Here is a 15601-nt window from a genome sequence, read left to right on the forward strand (position 1 = left end):
TCAGCAACGGTTCCGAAGATATTTCGTGGACTAATGGACGAACAAACGGACAGACAGACAAATGGACGGATGAACACATGAACGCTGACAATTACAATATATGGCCGCTTTGAAGCGGGATTTAAGTAATCTACTTTTTAAAAGTAAAACTATGTAAAATAATCCCGCTCAGCTAATCTTGAAACCATGGAAACAAGATAAAAGCCAAAGACGTTCCCATTGTCATGTAGGTGGCCATAAAGAAGTTGTGCTTTGAAGTGAGAATATAAAGAAGCTGAAACATATACATTTAACATATTGGTTTTGTTGTGCTGTGAGACAGGGTGCACTCCGGGTGCGACGCCAGCACAATGCGGAGCCATATGCTGTACAGAAGAACAAACAAAGAGAGTCAGTCCACAATGGACGACTTAATTGTTGATGCAATTACACGGACTGAGTTAGGAGAGATTGACCCGCAGTTTGATGAATTCCTGCGTTACTTGCTTTCAGAATCACCGTCTGGTGAACCTCCATCATGGTTCCCTGACGAGGACGGGGTGCAAAACCACTTGGACCATCCCTATGCTGCTGGTTGTAAGACAGTTTTTTGTCAGATATATAGTGAAAAGTTAAAAAAACATGCTGTGTGGATGTTTAATGATCAATAATCCATTTGAAAGTGCTGTTGAGATAGAAACCACCACACTGAACTTTTCAAGACAAGCCTAGTACAACAGATAAGATGGATTGATGGCATTTACAAATCAATGTTCATATTATGACTCCTTCAAAATAAAGTCCTTACTAATTGTGAACAAGATAGTTTTTAATAAAAACTATCTTGTTCACAATGTTAAAAAATAGAAGTTACTCTTTTTTAAATGCGTTGCAGTTTCTGACATTCAAGCTGAAATGGAAACTCCACCAGCTCCGCGGCGGCAGTTTTGTGACTCTGTGGAGACTCCAACGGTGAAGGCTTCCACTGGCTCACTCACAAACTGCAGACTCGAAGTCAATCACCTGAGTCACAACCCCTATTCCCGTGCAGACACACGGTGGGAATATCCCTACTCTGATAAAGGTAAGTCCATTTTTGACAGAGTGAAATGTGATTAATAAACAACAGATGCTATGTGGATGTTTAGTGATCAATAATCTACTATAAAGTTCTTTTGAGCATTTACCTAAACACGTGGGGAAGAAACCTCACTTAAACTTTTCAGACAAGTCTTGCACAACAGATTTAAAAGATGGATGGAGGGAATTTACAAAGCAAAGCTGATATAGTGACTCCTTCAAATTAAAAGTTCTTATCAATTGCTATTTCCTACATATTGCACTGTGGATGATCACAATCATCTTATTGACAGTCGGTTATCGGCCTTGTGGGTCAAAGGTCTTCCGGAGCCTATCCCTACTATGGGCAAAAGGCAGGTCACACTCCAAATAAGATGGAAGCTCATCATGGGACCAACAACTATCTTTTTTTTTTTTTTTTTAAAGGGTGTTTTTGTTTGATTGTTTTGCAGCAACTGAATCTGAAAATGGAACTCAACCAGCTAAGCGGCAACGTGTTGGTGAACTGATGAAGGACAGGACCTACCTGCACACCTGCAGGGCCTCCCACACAGGCAGAATCCATCCAATTAGGGAACACAGACAACAGTCTGCCCCTCGTCGTAGTGGTAGAACAAGAAAAAGTCCTATGAGGCCAGAGTGGCTCAGTTGGTAGAGTGGGCCATCCAATGATTGTAGGATTAGTGATTTGATTCCCGCTCCACTAGTCCCTGGGCAAGACAATTCCTTACGTGAATGTGCGTGATTGTTCCGGTGGAGGTTGCAAAGGCCATTGGCATGGATTGGCTGCCATGTTTCCTTCAGTCTGCCCCAGGACAGGTGTCACCATGTATGAATGAGGAGTGAATGAATAGTGGATCCACTGTAAAGCGTCTTTGAGTGTATAGAAAAGCATATATAAATCTGATCTATTGTTATTATTACCTTGATTACTATAAAATAAAAATACATGAATATGATTTGGTTGTATTCTATTGATTTGAAAATACAAAAGAGTTGAATATCTTCTTCACTCTTTGTCCATTCTTTAAAGGGGTCCAATTATTAAAAAAACATTTTCAGGTCTCTGCATACACATTGTGGTCCTCCTTAACCCTACCAACTCCAAGTATCTAGAAAACAAATGCCTCCTACATCAATAAATATTTGAAATCTTTTGGAATCTTTGGCTTGACAGCATCAAAATGATCCCTTTTGTCACAGCTCCCGTCTTGTTGTAACAACAGGAGTGATTGACAGAGTGATTGACATATCCTGAGCCATATTTGATTGATTGGCATGTCCTTTCCCCAGACAAGGACATAGTCAGGCTGACGGCAGTGTGTGGTAATGACCTGGCTCAGAGCTACACACTCAAAGTTCCTCACAAGCTGTTGAAGTCAGCTGGCATTTGGCTGACTAGTTAGCTCCGCTTCAGTAAGGTTGTGTGTGTGTGTGTGCGTGCGCGCGCGTGTGTGTCTGTCTGTGTGTCTGCATAAGGCGTATCCTCAGCATCATAGCAAACACATAACCAGTTTCATAGCAGATGAAGACACTACTAAATCAGAACTGTTGTCTGTTTTTGATGAATGAAAGCAGCTTTAGCTCTTTTAAGTGATCTGAGAACTGTGTGTATCTAAAGCGACTACACCACTCATTAAAAAACAGCGTCAGCTTCCATTTACAGCCTAATAGAAATTCACTGTCACCAGTTAAGGGTTACGTTGAACTGATCTCAACCTTGCAAGAAACAAGAACTTAGGCAGTCAGAGACTGCAACATCCCGTCACTTACCCTGGCCTATTTCCAGGGCAGGACAGGGTACCCTGAAAGTAGCACCTCACAAGTGCATAGATTGGTAGGGTAGGTCAAAGCTATGCACTAGCTTTGACCATAGATCAAAGCTAGTGCATATGTAGATCAAAGCTAGTGCATATGTAGATCAAAGCACTAGCTTTGATCTATGGTCTTACTCACACTGGCCTTCCTCGTCTTTATATTTTATCCGGTTCCTGAGTGTACAAAAGTTGAAATTTGACCTTGACCTAATTTTCCCAAGGTCAAGGTCATCATCTCATTTTCATCCCCTTTGCAGCCCGAGTAATCTGCTTTTTGTTTCATCTTTCTATCTGCAACAGTTGCGAAGATATTTGGTGGACATACGAAGAGACGGACAAACGAACAATTACAATATATCACTGCTTTGAAGCAAGATGTAATAATCCCACTCAGCTCATCTTGTAACCATGGAAACAAGATGAAAGCTTAACAAGTCACATTGTGACATCATAAAGGTGGCCACAAAGAAGTTGTACTTTGAAGTTTTGAATATAAAGAAGATGAAACATACTTTCAACATATTGGTTTTGTCCTGGTAACAATCAGAGGGAATCAGTTCACAATGGACGACTTCACTGTTGACATGATTATAAAGATGGAGTTAGGAGAGTTTGATCCCCAATTTGATGAATTCATGCATTACCTGCTTTCAAACGCACCTTCTGCTGAACCTTTTTCATGGTTCCTTGACGAGGAGGGGGGGCAAAACCACATGGACCATCCCTACGCCGCTGGGTGTAAGACAGTCTTTGTCAGTTATAGAGTGAAATGTTACAAACAACATTCTGTGGGGATGTTTAATGATCAATAATCCGTTTTAAAGTGCTGTTGAGATTTACCTTAACACAGGAGGAAGAAACCCCCTTAATTAACCTTTCAAGACAAGTCTTGTAAAAACACATAAGAAAGATGACATTATGCCTCCTTCAAAATAAAAGTCCGTACTAATTGCTATTTCCTACATGTTGAAGAAAAACTCTTTTTTATAATTATAAAACATAAAGGCTGTTTTTCTTTTTTTTTATGTGTTGCAGTGTTTGACTCTCAAGATGAAATGGAAACGCCACCGGTTAGGCTACAGTTTTGTGACTCTGCAGAGACTCCAGCGGTGAAGACTTCCACTGACTCACTCACAAACTGCAGAATTGAAGTCAATCCCCTGGATCACAACCCCTATTCTCATGCAGATACACGGCGGGAGTGTCCCTACTCTGGTAAAGGTAAGTCCATTTTTGTTACAGTGAAATGTCATTACAGTAATAAAAAACATGCTGTGTGGTTGTTTAGTGATCAATAATCTATAAAGTGCTGTTGACCATTTACCTTAACACATGGGGAAGAAACCTCACTTAAACTTTTAAGACAAGTCTAGTACAACCGATTAAAAAATGGATAGAGGGAATTTACAAAGGTAAGACGATATTGTGACTCGTTCAAATTAAAAAGTCCTTATCAATTGCTATTTCCTACATATTTTATTGTTGATGATCACAATCGTCTCATTGACAGCCGATTGTTGGCCTTGTGGTTCACATGTCTGCTGGAGAGCTACAAATTTTCATATAACAGGCAGAGCAAAGGTGGAGATGGGGTTGCAATATATATTGATCTGAATTTAAATTTCACGATGGTAGGGGCTAGGACACGAGTGCCAACCAGCCTTCTTGAATGTCTCACAATACAGATTTGTTGGGAAACAAAACAAGATATCAGTGAGGTCTAGGTTCTAGTATAAACTCAGTGATAAGCTCAGTGAATGGACAAAAGCCCAATAAAAATATCTTCATTTGCTGGGATTACAATATTAATCTACTAAAACTCAATTTTGTTTTAGAATTTGTAAAATATTCAATATGTCTGTACTGAATATTTTACTAATTCAATCCATAGGTTGAGTCTCTTTCAAATAATCACTAGATCTGTGAGTAGCAGCCTTCAGGAGCTCCTAGTAAATTTACACATTTGACAAAAAAAAATTTTTTTAATCAAATAACTATCTCCTGCTTTTGGCCTATCTGGATAGTTCCCTTGATTTCGCCAACTTTTGATAAATCCTTGTAACAATCTGTTATTTGTAATTATTGACGATTACTCAGAAAAAAAAAATATTGAATGCATTTTTTAAGAATTAAATTTTTAGAGTTCATAAAATATCGTAAGACTGCTCAAAGCCAGAGGCATGGTGATACATTGGTTATCACTGTTGCCACACACCAAGAAGGTTCTGGGCTCAATTCTTTCTGTGCTGAGTTCTGTATGATTTCTGTGTGGGTTCTCTCCCGCTCTCACTTCCAAAAACATGCAATTTAGGTGAACTAATCACCCCAAAGTGACCGGAGGTGTGAGTCCAGGCTGTACTCCGCCTCTAACCCTTAGCCAGTGTGGATAGGCTCCAGCAGACACGTGAAGTGAAGACACGAATACAATCATCTGAGAGGCTAGAAGCTGTACTTCCCCTCTAGCCTCTCAGCTTTTAACCATCGAAAAAAGGATAACAGCTAAAGATGTTGCCATTGTTACGTCATAAAGGTGACCATAAAAGAAGTTGTGCTTTGATGTTAGAATATAAAGAAGCTGAAACATACATTCAACAAATAGGTTTTGTCGTGGTAACAATCAAAGGCAATGGATGAATTAGCTGTTGACATGATTATAAAGATGGAGTTAGGAGAGTTTGATCCCCGATTTGATGAATTCATGCATTACCTGCTTTCAGACTCACCCTCCACTAAACTTCCTTCATGGTTCCCGGACGAGAAGGGGGCACAAATCCACTTGGACCATTCCTATGCTGTTGGGTGTAAGACAGTTTTCTTCAGTTATATAGTGAAATGTTACAAACACCGCGGTGCACTGGCATCGCGCCCGGAGTTTCCCCACCTCACGCCCTAAGACAAGCAAGGATAGGCTCCAGCTCCCCACGACCTGCACAAGCAGATGAAGTGGGTTGAGAAAATGAGTGAATGTTACAAACAACATGTTTAATGATCAATAATCCATTTTAAAGTTCTTTTGAGATTTACATTAACTCATGAGGTAGAAACCACTTCAATGAACCTTTCAAGTCTTGTACAACAGGTAAAAAAATGGATTGATGGAATTCACAAATCAAAGTTGATATTATGGCTCCTTCAAAATAAAAGTCCATACTAATTGCTATTTCCTACATGTTGAAGAAAAACTATCTTGTTAATTATAATAATTTTAAAATGAGTCTGTTTTTCTTTTTTTTTATGTGTTGCAGTGTTTGACTCTGAAGATGAAATGGAAACTCCACCAGTTAGGCTACAGTTTTGTGACTCTGCGGAGACTCCAGCGGTGAAGGCTTCCACTGGCTCACTCACAAACTGCAGACTCGAAGTCAATCACCTGGATCACAACCCCTATTCCCGTGCAGACACACAGCGGGAGTGTCCCTACTCTGATAAAGGTAAGTCCATTTTTGCCAGAGTGAAATGTGATTAATAAAAAACAGATGCTGTGTGGTTGTTTAGTGATCAATAATCTACTATAAAGTGCTGTCAAGCATTTACCTTAACACATGGGGAAGAAACACCTCATTTAAACTTTTAAGACAAGTCTTGTACAGCAGATCAAAAAGATGGATGGAGGGAATTTACAGAGCAAAGCTGATATAGTGTGTCCTTCAAATTAAATATCCTTATCAATTGCTATTTCCTACATATTGTATTGTGGATTACCACAATCGTCTCATCGACAGTCGGTTATCGGCCTTACCGGTCACAGGTTTGCTGAAGCCTTTCCTCATAACTATGGGCGAAAGGCAGGTCACACCCAGGGCGGCAGTGGCTCAGTTGGTAGAGTGGGTCGTCCAATGATAGAGGATTGGCGGTTCAATTCCCTTTCCCGCCCAGCCACCTCGGACTGTGAGCTGATAATGGAAGGTGGCCACTGGCCATGCCCTCTCCCCACCACATGCCCAAAGGCCCATTGTGTGTGTGTGTGTGTGTGTGTGTGTGTGTTACAGTCCTGTACACACTATATACTGTATATGCATGTGATTAACTGTGTGCTAGAGTGTCAATAATTTCCCTACGAGGATTACAGTATTAAAGTATATTACATATACATATACAGGTACGACGGCAGCTCTTTTAAAAAACCCCAAAACAAAACAAACGGTGTTCTTTTTGGACTGTTTTGCAGCATCTGAAGCTGAGAATGGAACTCAACCAACAAAGAGGCAACGTGTTGCTGACCTGATGAAAGACAGGACCTATATGCCCACCTGCAGGGCCTCCCACACAGGCAGAATCCATCAAATTATGGACCACACACAACAGACGGCCCCTCGTCATAGCAGTCGAAGAAGAAGAAGACCTTTGAGGCTGGAGTGGCTCAGTGGGGAAGGTGAGTCGTCCAATGATTGTAGGATTAGTGGTTTAATTCCCACTCCATTAGTCATTTGTCATTGTGTCCTTTGGCAACACATTTGACCTTCCTTATGTGAATGTGCATGATTATTCTGGAGGTGGTCGGATAGGTAATATTATAGCAAAGAATAACCTATCTGTAATTTACCTCATCAAAGCTTATATATAAACTTTAACAGCATCAGGGAATATCTACATACATTCTAGCAGATATTTAACAGGGGAATGAATTTTGAAATGGAGAGCTACAAATTCATATATAACAACAGGCAGAGTAAAAGTGGAGATGGGGTTGTGATATACAGTATATTAATCTGAATTTAAATGTCAAGATGGTGGAGGCTATGACGCCACCAAAATGTATAAGCTGAAACATACTGTATATGTACATTCACCATATTGATTTTGTATATTGGTTTGGTTTGTATATTGGTTTTGTCCTGGTAACAATTAGAGAAAATCAGTTCATAATGGACAACTTCTTGTTCACATGATTATAAAGATGGAATTAGGAGAGTTTGACCCCACAATTCGATTAATTCATGCATTACCTGCTTTCAGACACACCCTCTGCTGAACCTCTTTCATGGTTCCCTGACGAGGAGGGGGCGCAAAATCACATGGACCATCCCTATGCTGCTTGTTGTAAGACAGTTTTTGTCAGATATATAGTAAAATGTTACAAACAACATTCTGTGGGGATGTTTAATGATCAATAATCCGTTTTAAAGTGCTGTTGAGATTTACCTTAACACATGGGGAAGAAACCACCCCATTTAACCTTTCAAGACAAGTCTTGTTCAATACATAAGAGAGATGGACTGATGGAATTTACAAATCAAAGTTCATGTTATGAGTCCTTCAAAATAAAAGTCCTTACTATTTTTTCTACATGTTGAAGAAAAACTGTCATGTTAACAATTAAAAAAATGAATGCTGTTTTTTTTGTTTTTTTTTTTAAATGTGTTGTGACTCTAAAGATGAAATAGAAACCCCACAGTTGTGTGACTCTGTGGAGATTCCAGTGGTGAAGGCTTCCATTGGCTCACTCACAAACTGCAGATTCGAAGCCACTTGCCTGGGTCACAACCCCTACTCCTGTGCAGATACACAGTGGGAGTGTGCCTACCCTAATAAAGGTAAGTCCATTTTTGCCAGAGTAAAATGTGATTAATAAAAAACAGACGCTGTGTGGTTGTTTAGTGATCAATAATCTACTATAAAGTGCTGTTGTACGTTTAAACATGGGGAAGAAACCTGACTTAAACAAGACAAGTCTTGTACAACAGATTAAAAAGATGGATGGAGGGAATTTACAAACCAAAGCTTATATTTTGACGCCTTCAAATTAAAAGTCCTTATCAATTGCTATTTCCTACATATTGTATTATGGATGATCACAATCGTCTCATCGACAGCCAGTTATTTGCCTTGTGGGTCACTGCTGCAGCCTATCCCTGCTATGGGCAAAAGGCAGGCCACACCACAGATAAGACAACACCTTATCATGGGGCCAAGAACTATCTTATTTAAATAAAACAAAATAAAAATAAAACAAAGGGTGTTCTTGTTTGATTGTTTTTCAGCATCTGAAGCTGACAATACAACTCTACCAGCTAAGAGGCAACGTGTTGGTGAACTGATGAAGGACAGGACCCACCTGCCCACCTGCAGGGTCTCCCACACAGGCAGCATCCAGCCAATTATGGACCACACACAACAGACAGCCCCTCGTCGTAGTGGTAGAGCAAGAAGAAGACCTTAAGGGCTGGAAGTAGCTCAATGGGGAGAGAGGGCAGCTGTCACCATGTATGAATAAGGAGTAATGGATCCACTGTAAAGTGTCTTTGAGTCTCTATTAAAGCGCTATATAAATCTGATCAATTATTATTATTACCTTGATTACTATAAAATAAAACTACATGAATGTGATTTGGTTGTATTCTATTTTTTCAAAAATACAAATGAGTTGAATATCCTCTTCGCTCTTAATTCATTCTCTACATCAGACAATTGCCATTATTTTGCGATCATAACAATCCATGTGAAGTTGACTCAGGAAAAACAAGGACATAAATCCTATTCCTGAAACCTGCGATGATCTACAGTATGTCTGCCATATGTTTTGCCTTATTCATATGTGGCTGGCCTTGTCTTATTTATTGGTTTTCATTTCATGTGCATTTCTGGTTTTCTGTTACTGTCATATTCTGGAGTCATTGCACCTGGTCTTGTTATCCTTGACTGTCTCGTTTGACCCGTCGGGGGACAGGTGCAGTGTGGATTGGGTGGCAGTCGTCAGCATGGGGCTCGACGACCCAATCCCCAGACAAAGAGTCTAGCTCTAGGGAAATGGAATGTCACCTCGCTGGGGGGGGGGGGAGCCAGAGCTTGTGAGGGAGGTTGAGAAGTTCCAACTAGATATAGTCGGGCTCACCTCCACCTACAGCTTGGGCTCTAGAACCCAAACTCTTGAGAGGGGCTGGACTCTCCACTTTTCTGGTGTTGCCCAAGGTGAGAGGCAGCGGGCTGGTGTATGTTTGCTTATAGCCCCACAGCTCAGCCGTCATATGTTGGATTTCACCCAGTTGAATGAGAGGGTTGCATCCTTGCGCCTTCGGGTTGGGATAGGTGAATCACTGTTGTTTCGACTGAGGATATTGTCAGGCGGTGGAAAGTATACCTCAAGGATCTCCTCAATCCTGCTACCATGTCTTACACGGAAGAAGCAGAGCTTGAGGTACCAGAGGTGGATGAGTCCATCACCCAAGCTGAAGTCACTGATGTGGTTGCCAAAATCCTTTGCTGAGGGCTATCTGGTCCCTGTATGACCGAAAGGACAAGATCCCGGATACAAGTGGCTGAAATGAGTTTTCTCCATAGTGACTGGGCGCAGCCTTAGAGATAGGGGGAGGAGCTCTCCTGCTGGGAGAAGACCTCAAGGAAGACCAAAGACACGCTGGAGGGACTATGTCTCTCGGCTGGCCTGAGGATGCCTTGGGATCCCCCCGGTGGAACTGGAACAGGTGTCTGGGGAGAGGGAAGCATGGGCATCCCTCCTGAAACTGTTGCCCCTGCCACCCGGCTCCGGATAAGCAGTTGAAGAAGGATGGAATTAATGGATTGATGGAATTAATGGACTGATGGAATTAATGGATTGGTGTTTATCTAATGGGTGTCTAGAACTCCCCATTGTTCACTCCCACGTATTCAGCTGGTAATTTATTCTACCTGAACCTAATTTAGCAAGTGTCCTCCTGCTCTGGGTATTTAAGCAACTTTACTGCAATGTCGACCCATCAGTGTTGAGCAGCATTTGTTTGTGCAGAGAGCCGTGTATGCCATTCGCTATGGTTACTTCCTCGACCGTTTCCGTATGACCATGAGACTGTCTAGCCTTGTTTTGTATTTTTCTGGAGACTGACCTTTGCCTGTTCTGACCACAATTTTTGTCTTTCGCTGCCCTGTGTATGACCATGGCCCTGTCTCTTTGAATTACGTATTACGTTTTTTGCCTGCCTCCTATGTACCGTCCTGACCGACCCCTGCCTGTCCAGTCACTAGGAACTTTGGATATCCCTCTGGCGCTGCAATCTCTGTGGTTTTTTGCTGTGAAACCAAACAAATAAAGGCCTTTGATATTTTGGCATTGACCCGTGACTGGTTCCTTCTGAGGCCGTTTCAAAACCTGGATTAGTACTAAAAGTTGAATGAATTTTGAAATGGAAAGCCTCAAATATATTCAGTATATACAGTACCAACAGGCACAGCGATGGTGAGGATGAGGTTGCAATATATATTGACCTGAATTTAAATTTCAAGGTAGTAGAGGCTATGACACAAGTAGCGACTAGTCTTCTTGACTGTCTTACAATACAGATTTTTATATAAACAGTGAATGGACAAAAGCCCAATAAAAATATCTTCATTTGATGGAATTACAATATTTACCTACTAAATCTCAACAATCAGAGAAGTATTGAATATTTTCAATGCATAGTTTGAGTCTTTTTCCTACAATCACTTGAGAGAGATGCTGCCTTCAGGACCACCAAGGAAATTTCCACATCTGACAAAGCTCATAAAATAACTGTCTTATTATGTTACGTTATATTACGGTTTTTTCCTGGGTTGTGCCAGCTTTTGATAAATCCTTGTAACAGTCTGTTATTTGCAATTATTGGTAATTAAATATATTTTTTAAGAATTTAATATTTAGAATTCATTAAATATATGACTGCTCAAAACAAGTGGAATGGTGTCGCAGCAGGTATCGCTGTTGCCTCACAGCAAGAAGGTTCCGGGTTCGATTCTATCTGTATGAATTTCTGTATGATTTCTGCGTGGGTTTTCTGCAGCTTTTCAGCTCTTACCTCTAAAAACATGCAAATTAGGTGACCTAATCATCCCAAAGTCAAATGCTCAAAAATACATAAGACAACTACATGAAGTTAAACCCTATCTAAAATAATCCCACTCAACTCATCTTGTGACCATGGAAACAAGATAAAAGCTAAAGACGATGCCATTGTTAAGTGATGGTCTGATAATTGACCATGAAGAAAGTTGTGCTTTGAAGTTAGCTTATAAAAAAAGCTGAAACACATAGATTCAACATATTGGTTTTATCCAAACAATCAGAGAGAATCAGTTCAAAATGGATGACTTAATTTCTGACACAATTATAAATATGGAGTTAGGAGAATTTGACCCCCAATTTGATGAATTCATGCATTACGTGCTTTCAGACTCCGCTGAACCTCCCTCATGGTTCCGTGACGAGGAGGGGACGCAAAACCAGATGAGGCATCCCTATGCTGCTGGCTGTAAGACAATTTTTGTCAGTTAGTCTGTTGTGATTAAAAAACAGGCTGTGTGGATGTTTAATGATCAATAATTCTGTTGAGAATTTACCTTAACACACGGGGAAGTGAAAAACTTTTAAGGCAAGTCTTGCACAACAGAAAAAAGATCGATTGATGGAATTTACAAATCAAAGTTGATACTATGACTCCTTTTTACAATAAAAGTCCTTACTAACTGCTGTTTCCTGTATATGGAAGAAAAGCTATCTTGCTAAAAATAATGACAAAAAATAAAGGCTGTTCTCTCTTTTAAAAATATGTTCCAGCGTCTGACTCTCAAGCTGAAATGGAAGCTCCACTGGCTAAAAGGCAGCGGTTTTGTGACCCCCTGGAGACTCCAGGGGTGAAGGCGGGTTTCCTCCATTCTCTTCCTCATGGCATACTATTGAAGGACTGCAGAGTCCACTTGAATCAACTGGGTCACAACCCCTACTCCCGTGCAGACACACGGCAGGAGTGTAACTACTGTGATAGAGGTAAAACCGTTTTTGCAGATGCTGTGTGAATGTTTAGTGATCAAGATATTAATGACTGCTTTCTCAGTCAGCCGAATGTGACTCCGTAGCTGCACTACATGGGCTAATCCTACTGAGACCACCGTGAACAAATTCACGGTGAATTTGTGGATTGAAACCCACAGTGTTTGCAAATGGGACAAAAATCAGTGGAGAAGACAATAGATGATCACAGATGACCTATTATCTATTTATTATGATTTCTCTTAGTTCTTCACTTTAAATTTTCCTTCTTCTCTGTGTCTGTGTGTGTGCGTGCGTGTGTGTGTGTGTGTGTGTGTGTGTCTCACAAGGCTGGGATTGAGTGATATATACACCTCTTGATTTCTGCCTGGATAATGCTGGGTTTAGATCAGTTCAACGTAACCCTTGGTTTGTGAAAGTGAACTTCTATTAGGCTGTAACTAAAGGCTGAGGATCTTTTTTAATGAGTGGTGTAGTCGCTTTGGATACATGCAGCTCTCATATTACTTAGAAGAGCTAAAGCTGCTTTCATTCATCAGAAACCAGACGACAGTTCTGATTTAGTAGCATCCTCATCTGCTATGAAACTGGTTATGTGTTTGCTATGATGCTGAGAATATGCCTTATGCAGGGACATGAACACACACACACACACACATACCTGACTGAAGCGGAGCTAACTAGTTAGCCAAATGCTAGCTGACTTCAACAGCTAGTGAGGGACTTTCAGTGTATAGCTCTGAGCCAGGTCATTTCCACACACTGCTACCGTAGCCTGAACAGTTCCACCTCAGGGATGATCACACCCTTATCCAGATGGACAATCAAATATGACTCTTGTTAAAAATAATGATAAAAAATTAAAGACCCTTCTCTTTTAAAAAATGTGTTGCAGTATCTGACTCTCAAGCTGAAATGGAAACTCCACAAGGTAAGACACAGCGGTTTTGTGACCCAATGGAGACTCCAGCGGTGAAGGTGGGCTTCCTCTATTCTCTTCCTCCTGGCGTACTATTGAAGAATTACAGAGTCCACCTCAATCCCCTGGGTTACAACCCCTACTCCTATGCAGATATACGGCAGTAGTGTCCCTACTCTGATAAAAGTAAGACCGTTTTTGTCAGAGTGAAAAACCCGTTGCTGGTTGGATGGTTAGTGATCAGTACCATTTACCTTAACACCTGGGAAAGAATCTACCTCATTTACAATTTTAACACAAGTCTTGTACAACAGATTAGGAAGATAGATGGTGTCATGTCTCTGGACAATTAGTGTCTTGTTTCAGTTTTTCTAACATACCATGTCATTTCAGATTCATTGGTAATCAGCTCATTCCCTGCATCTACCTTCCCTTCGCTCACCTGCAGGCTGCAGCCACTCACCTAATCAGCCGGAACTCTTCATATGCTCTGCTCAGCCCTCTGCCAGATTGTTAGTATCCATCCTGACTTTCCAAACTTTATATCCTGACTGACACTTGATCCTGATTTGATCCTGCCTGTTTCCGGACCCTACATGTTGCCAACCCCTCGTCTGATCTGTCTGGTTTTTGGCCACGTTCAGATTTTTTTTTTTAAATTTAATTTAATTTTATATACTGGTTTGATCCCCGAAGGGAAATTAAGAGAGCACACTCTAGCTACTGATTGATGGCAGATGGCAGGCATATCAGATTTCCTTCCATATCTGATTTTTAGAGATGACTGTTCACGCTGTTTAGCAAGTGTACAATTTCTTTTTCCGTGTTTTACCACTCCGTAATGCGCGACACTCTTCCTTCTGGCACCTTGCTCTCGCGTTGTGAATATGACATCACAGTCCGCTTGGAGTGTTGGGAGCTGTTCAGACTGCAGACGCCTCTATCCCTATCCAACACGAAACTATCTCCCGAATGTGGTTTCAATCCATCACACAAAAATCAGATTTCATGTGGTATGAGACTGTTCAGTCTACAAACAAGATATGCGACATCAATCTGGATGGGCTAAAAATCAGATATAGGCGACTAATCTGAACAAGGCCTTTGATTGCTTAGTGCCTGACCCTGTGAGATAATCGGATTCTGCAAGTTCCCCTGCCGTCTGTCTGCTTTGTTTGCTTGTTGGACTGAATTCCCGGGACCAGAGCCCTGCCAGTCTAATTAAACCCTTTTTGAGACTCTTGACCCATCTGCCTGCTTGTCTGTCATGCTTTTGGGTTCTCCATCAGTTTTGTTCAAGTCGTGATAGATGGAAGGAATTTACAAAGGAAAGCTCATATTGTAACTCCTTCAAATTAAAAGTCCTTATCAATTGCCATTTCCTACATATTGTAAAAACAAAAATCAAAGGGTGTTCTTCTTTGATTGTTTTGCAGAATCTGAAGCTGAGAATGGAACTCAACCAGCTAAGAGGCAACGTGTTTGTGACCAGAAGAAAGACAGGACCCACCTCATTTGCCTCACCCACAGGGCCTCCCACACAGGCAGAATCCAGCCAATTAGAGACCACAGTCAACAAACAGTCCTTCGTCGTAGTTGTGGAAGAAGAACTTTGAGGCAACAGATGGTAGATGCCATGTGAGAGAAGAGGATGCAGAAGACAGGGTTAGATGGAGGCAATTAATTCGCTGTGGTGACCCCTGAAGGGAAAGGCCGAAAGCAGAAGAGACACTATGGCATGAGTGATCTTGAATGTCTCACATTCGAGATTTGTATAGAAATGAAAATACTTATATATTGTTGTGTACACTGTAAAAAAAAAAAGTTGAACTTACATAAAAACTATGTAAAATCTGTACAGAAAAATACTGTATAAGCAAATATATATACATATATTTTTGGATTAAATCACAGTTAACTTTTGTGAACATGTTATATTTTACAACATCTGTTTATAATCACATTTGTTTGTGGAACTAAAAATGTTGGAATGAGAAACAGAGAAATTGTACTACTCATAACAAAACATTTTTTTAATTTGACATACAAATATTCTGAAAACTAGTT

The 15601-nt window shown here is 40.7% G+C and overlaps 1 protein-coding gene and 1 long non-coding RNA gene across 2 annotated transcripts; both read left to right on the forward strand.

The window, feature by feature from the left end:
- The first annotated feature begins 401 nt into the window (after positions 1 to 401).
- LOC137603175 (uncharacterized) lies at positions 402 to 7793 on the forward strand. The gene is made up of 7 exons (XM_068326415.1): positions 402 to 576; positions 875 to 1063; positions 3912 to 4097; positions 5594 to 5677; positions 6122 to 6307; positions 7045 to 7248; positions 7774 to 7793. Exons 1-7 carry the CDS (start codon positions 402 to 404, stop codon positions 7791 to 7793), a joined length of 1044 nt encoding a protein of 347 aa, XP_068182516.1.
- A 46-nt stretch (positions 7794 to 7839) lies between these two features.
- LOC137602286 (uncharacterized) lies at positions 7840 to 9071 on the forward strand. The gene is made up of 3 exons (XR_011037150.1): positions 7840 to 7916; positions 8252 to 8410; positions 8858 to 9071. It is a non-coding gene; the product is annotated as an uncharacterized lncRNA (long non-coding RNA).
- Positions 9072 to 15601: the final 6530 nt, after the last annotated feature.

This window comes from Antennarius striatus, chromosome 10 (genome assembly GCF_040054535.1).
Source record: "Antennarius striatus isolate MH-2024 chromosome 10, ASM4005453v1, whole genome shotgun sequence".
Classification (NCBI taxonomy): domain Eukaryota; kingdom Metazoa; phylum Chordata; class Actinopteri; order Lophiiformes; family Antennariidae; genus Antennarius; species Antennarius striatus.

Coding starts and splice junctions, on each gene's coding strand:
- LOC137603175 (XM_068326415.1), top strand. CDS start 402: ATGGACGACTTAATTGTTGATGCAATTACACGGACTGAGTTAGGAGAG. Junction 6,308..7,044: donor GTGTCCCTACTCTGATAAAG/GTAAGTCCATTT, acceptor ACTGTTTTGCAG/CATCTGAAGCTGAGAATGGA. Junction 7,249..7,773: donor GGAGTGGCTCAGTGGGGAAG/GTGAGTCGTCCA, acceptor ATGATTATAAAG/ATGGAATTAGGAGAGTTTGA.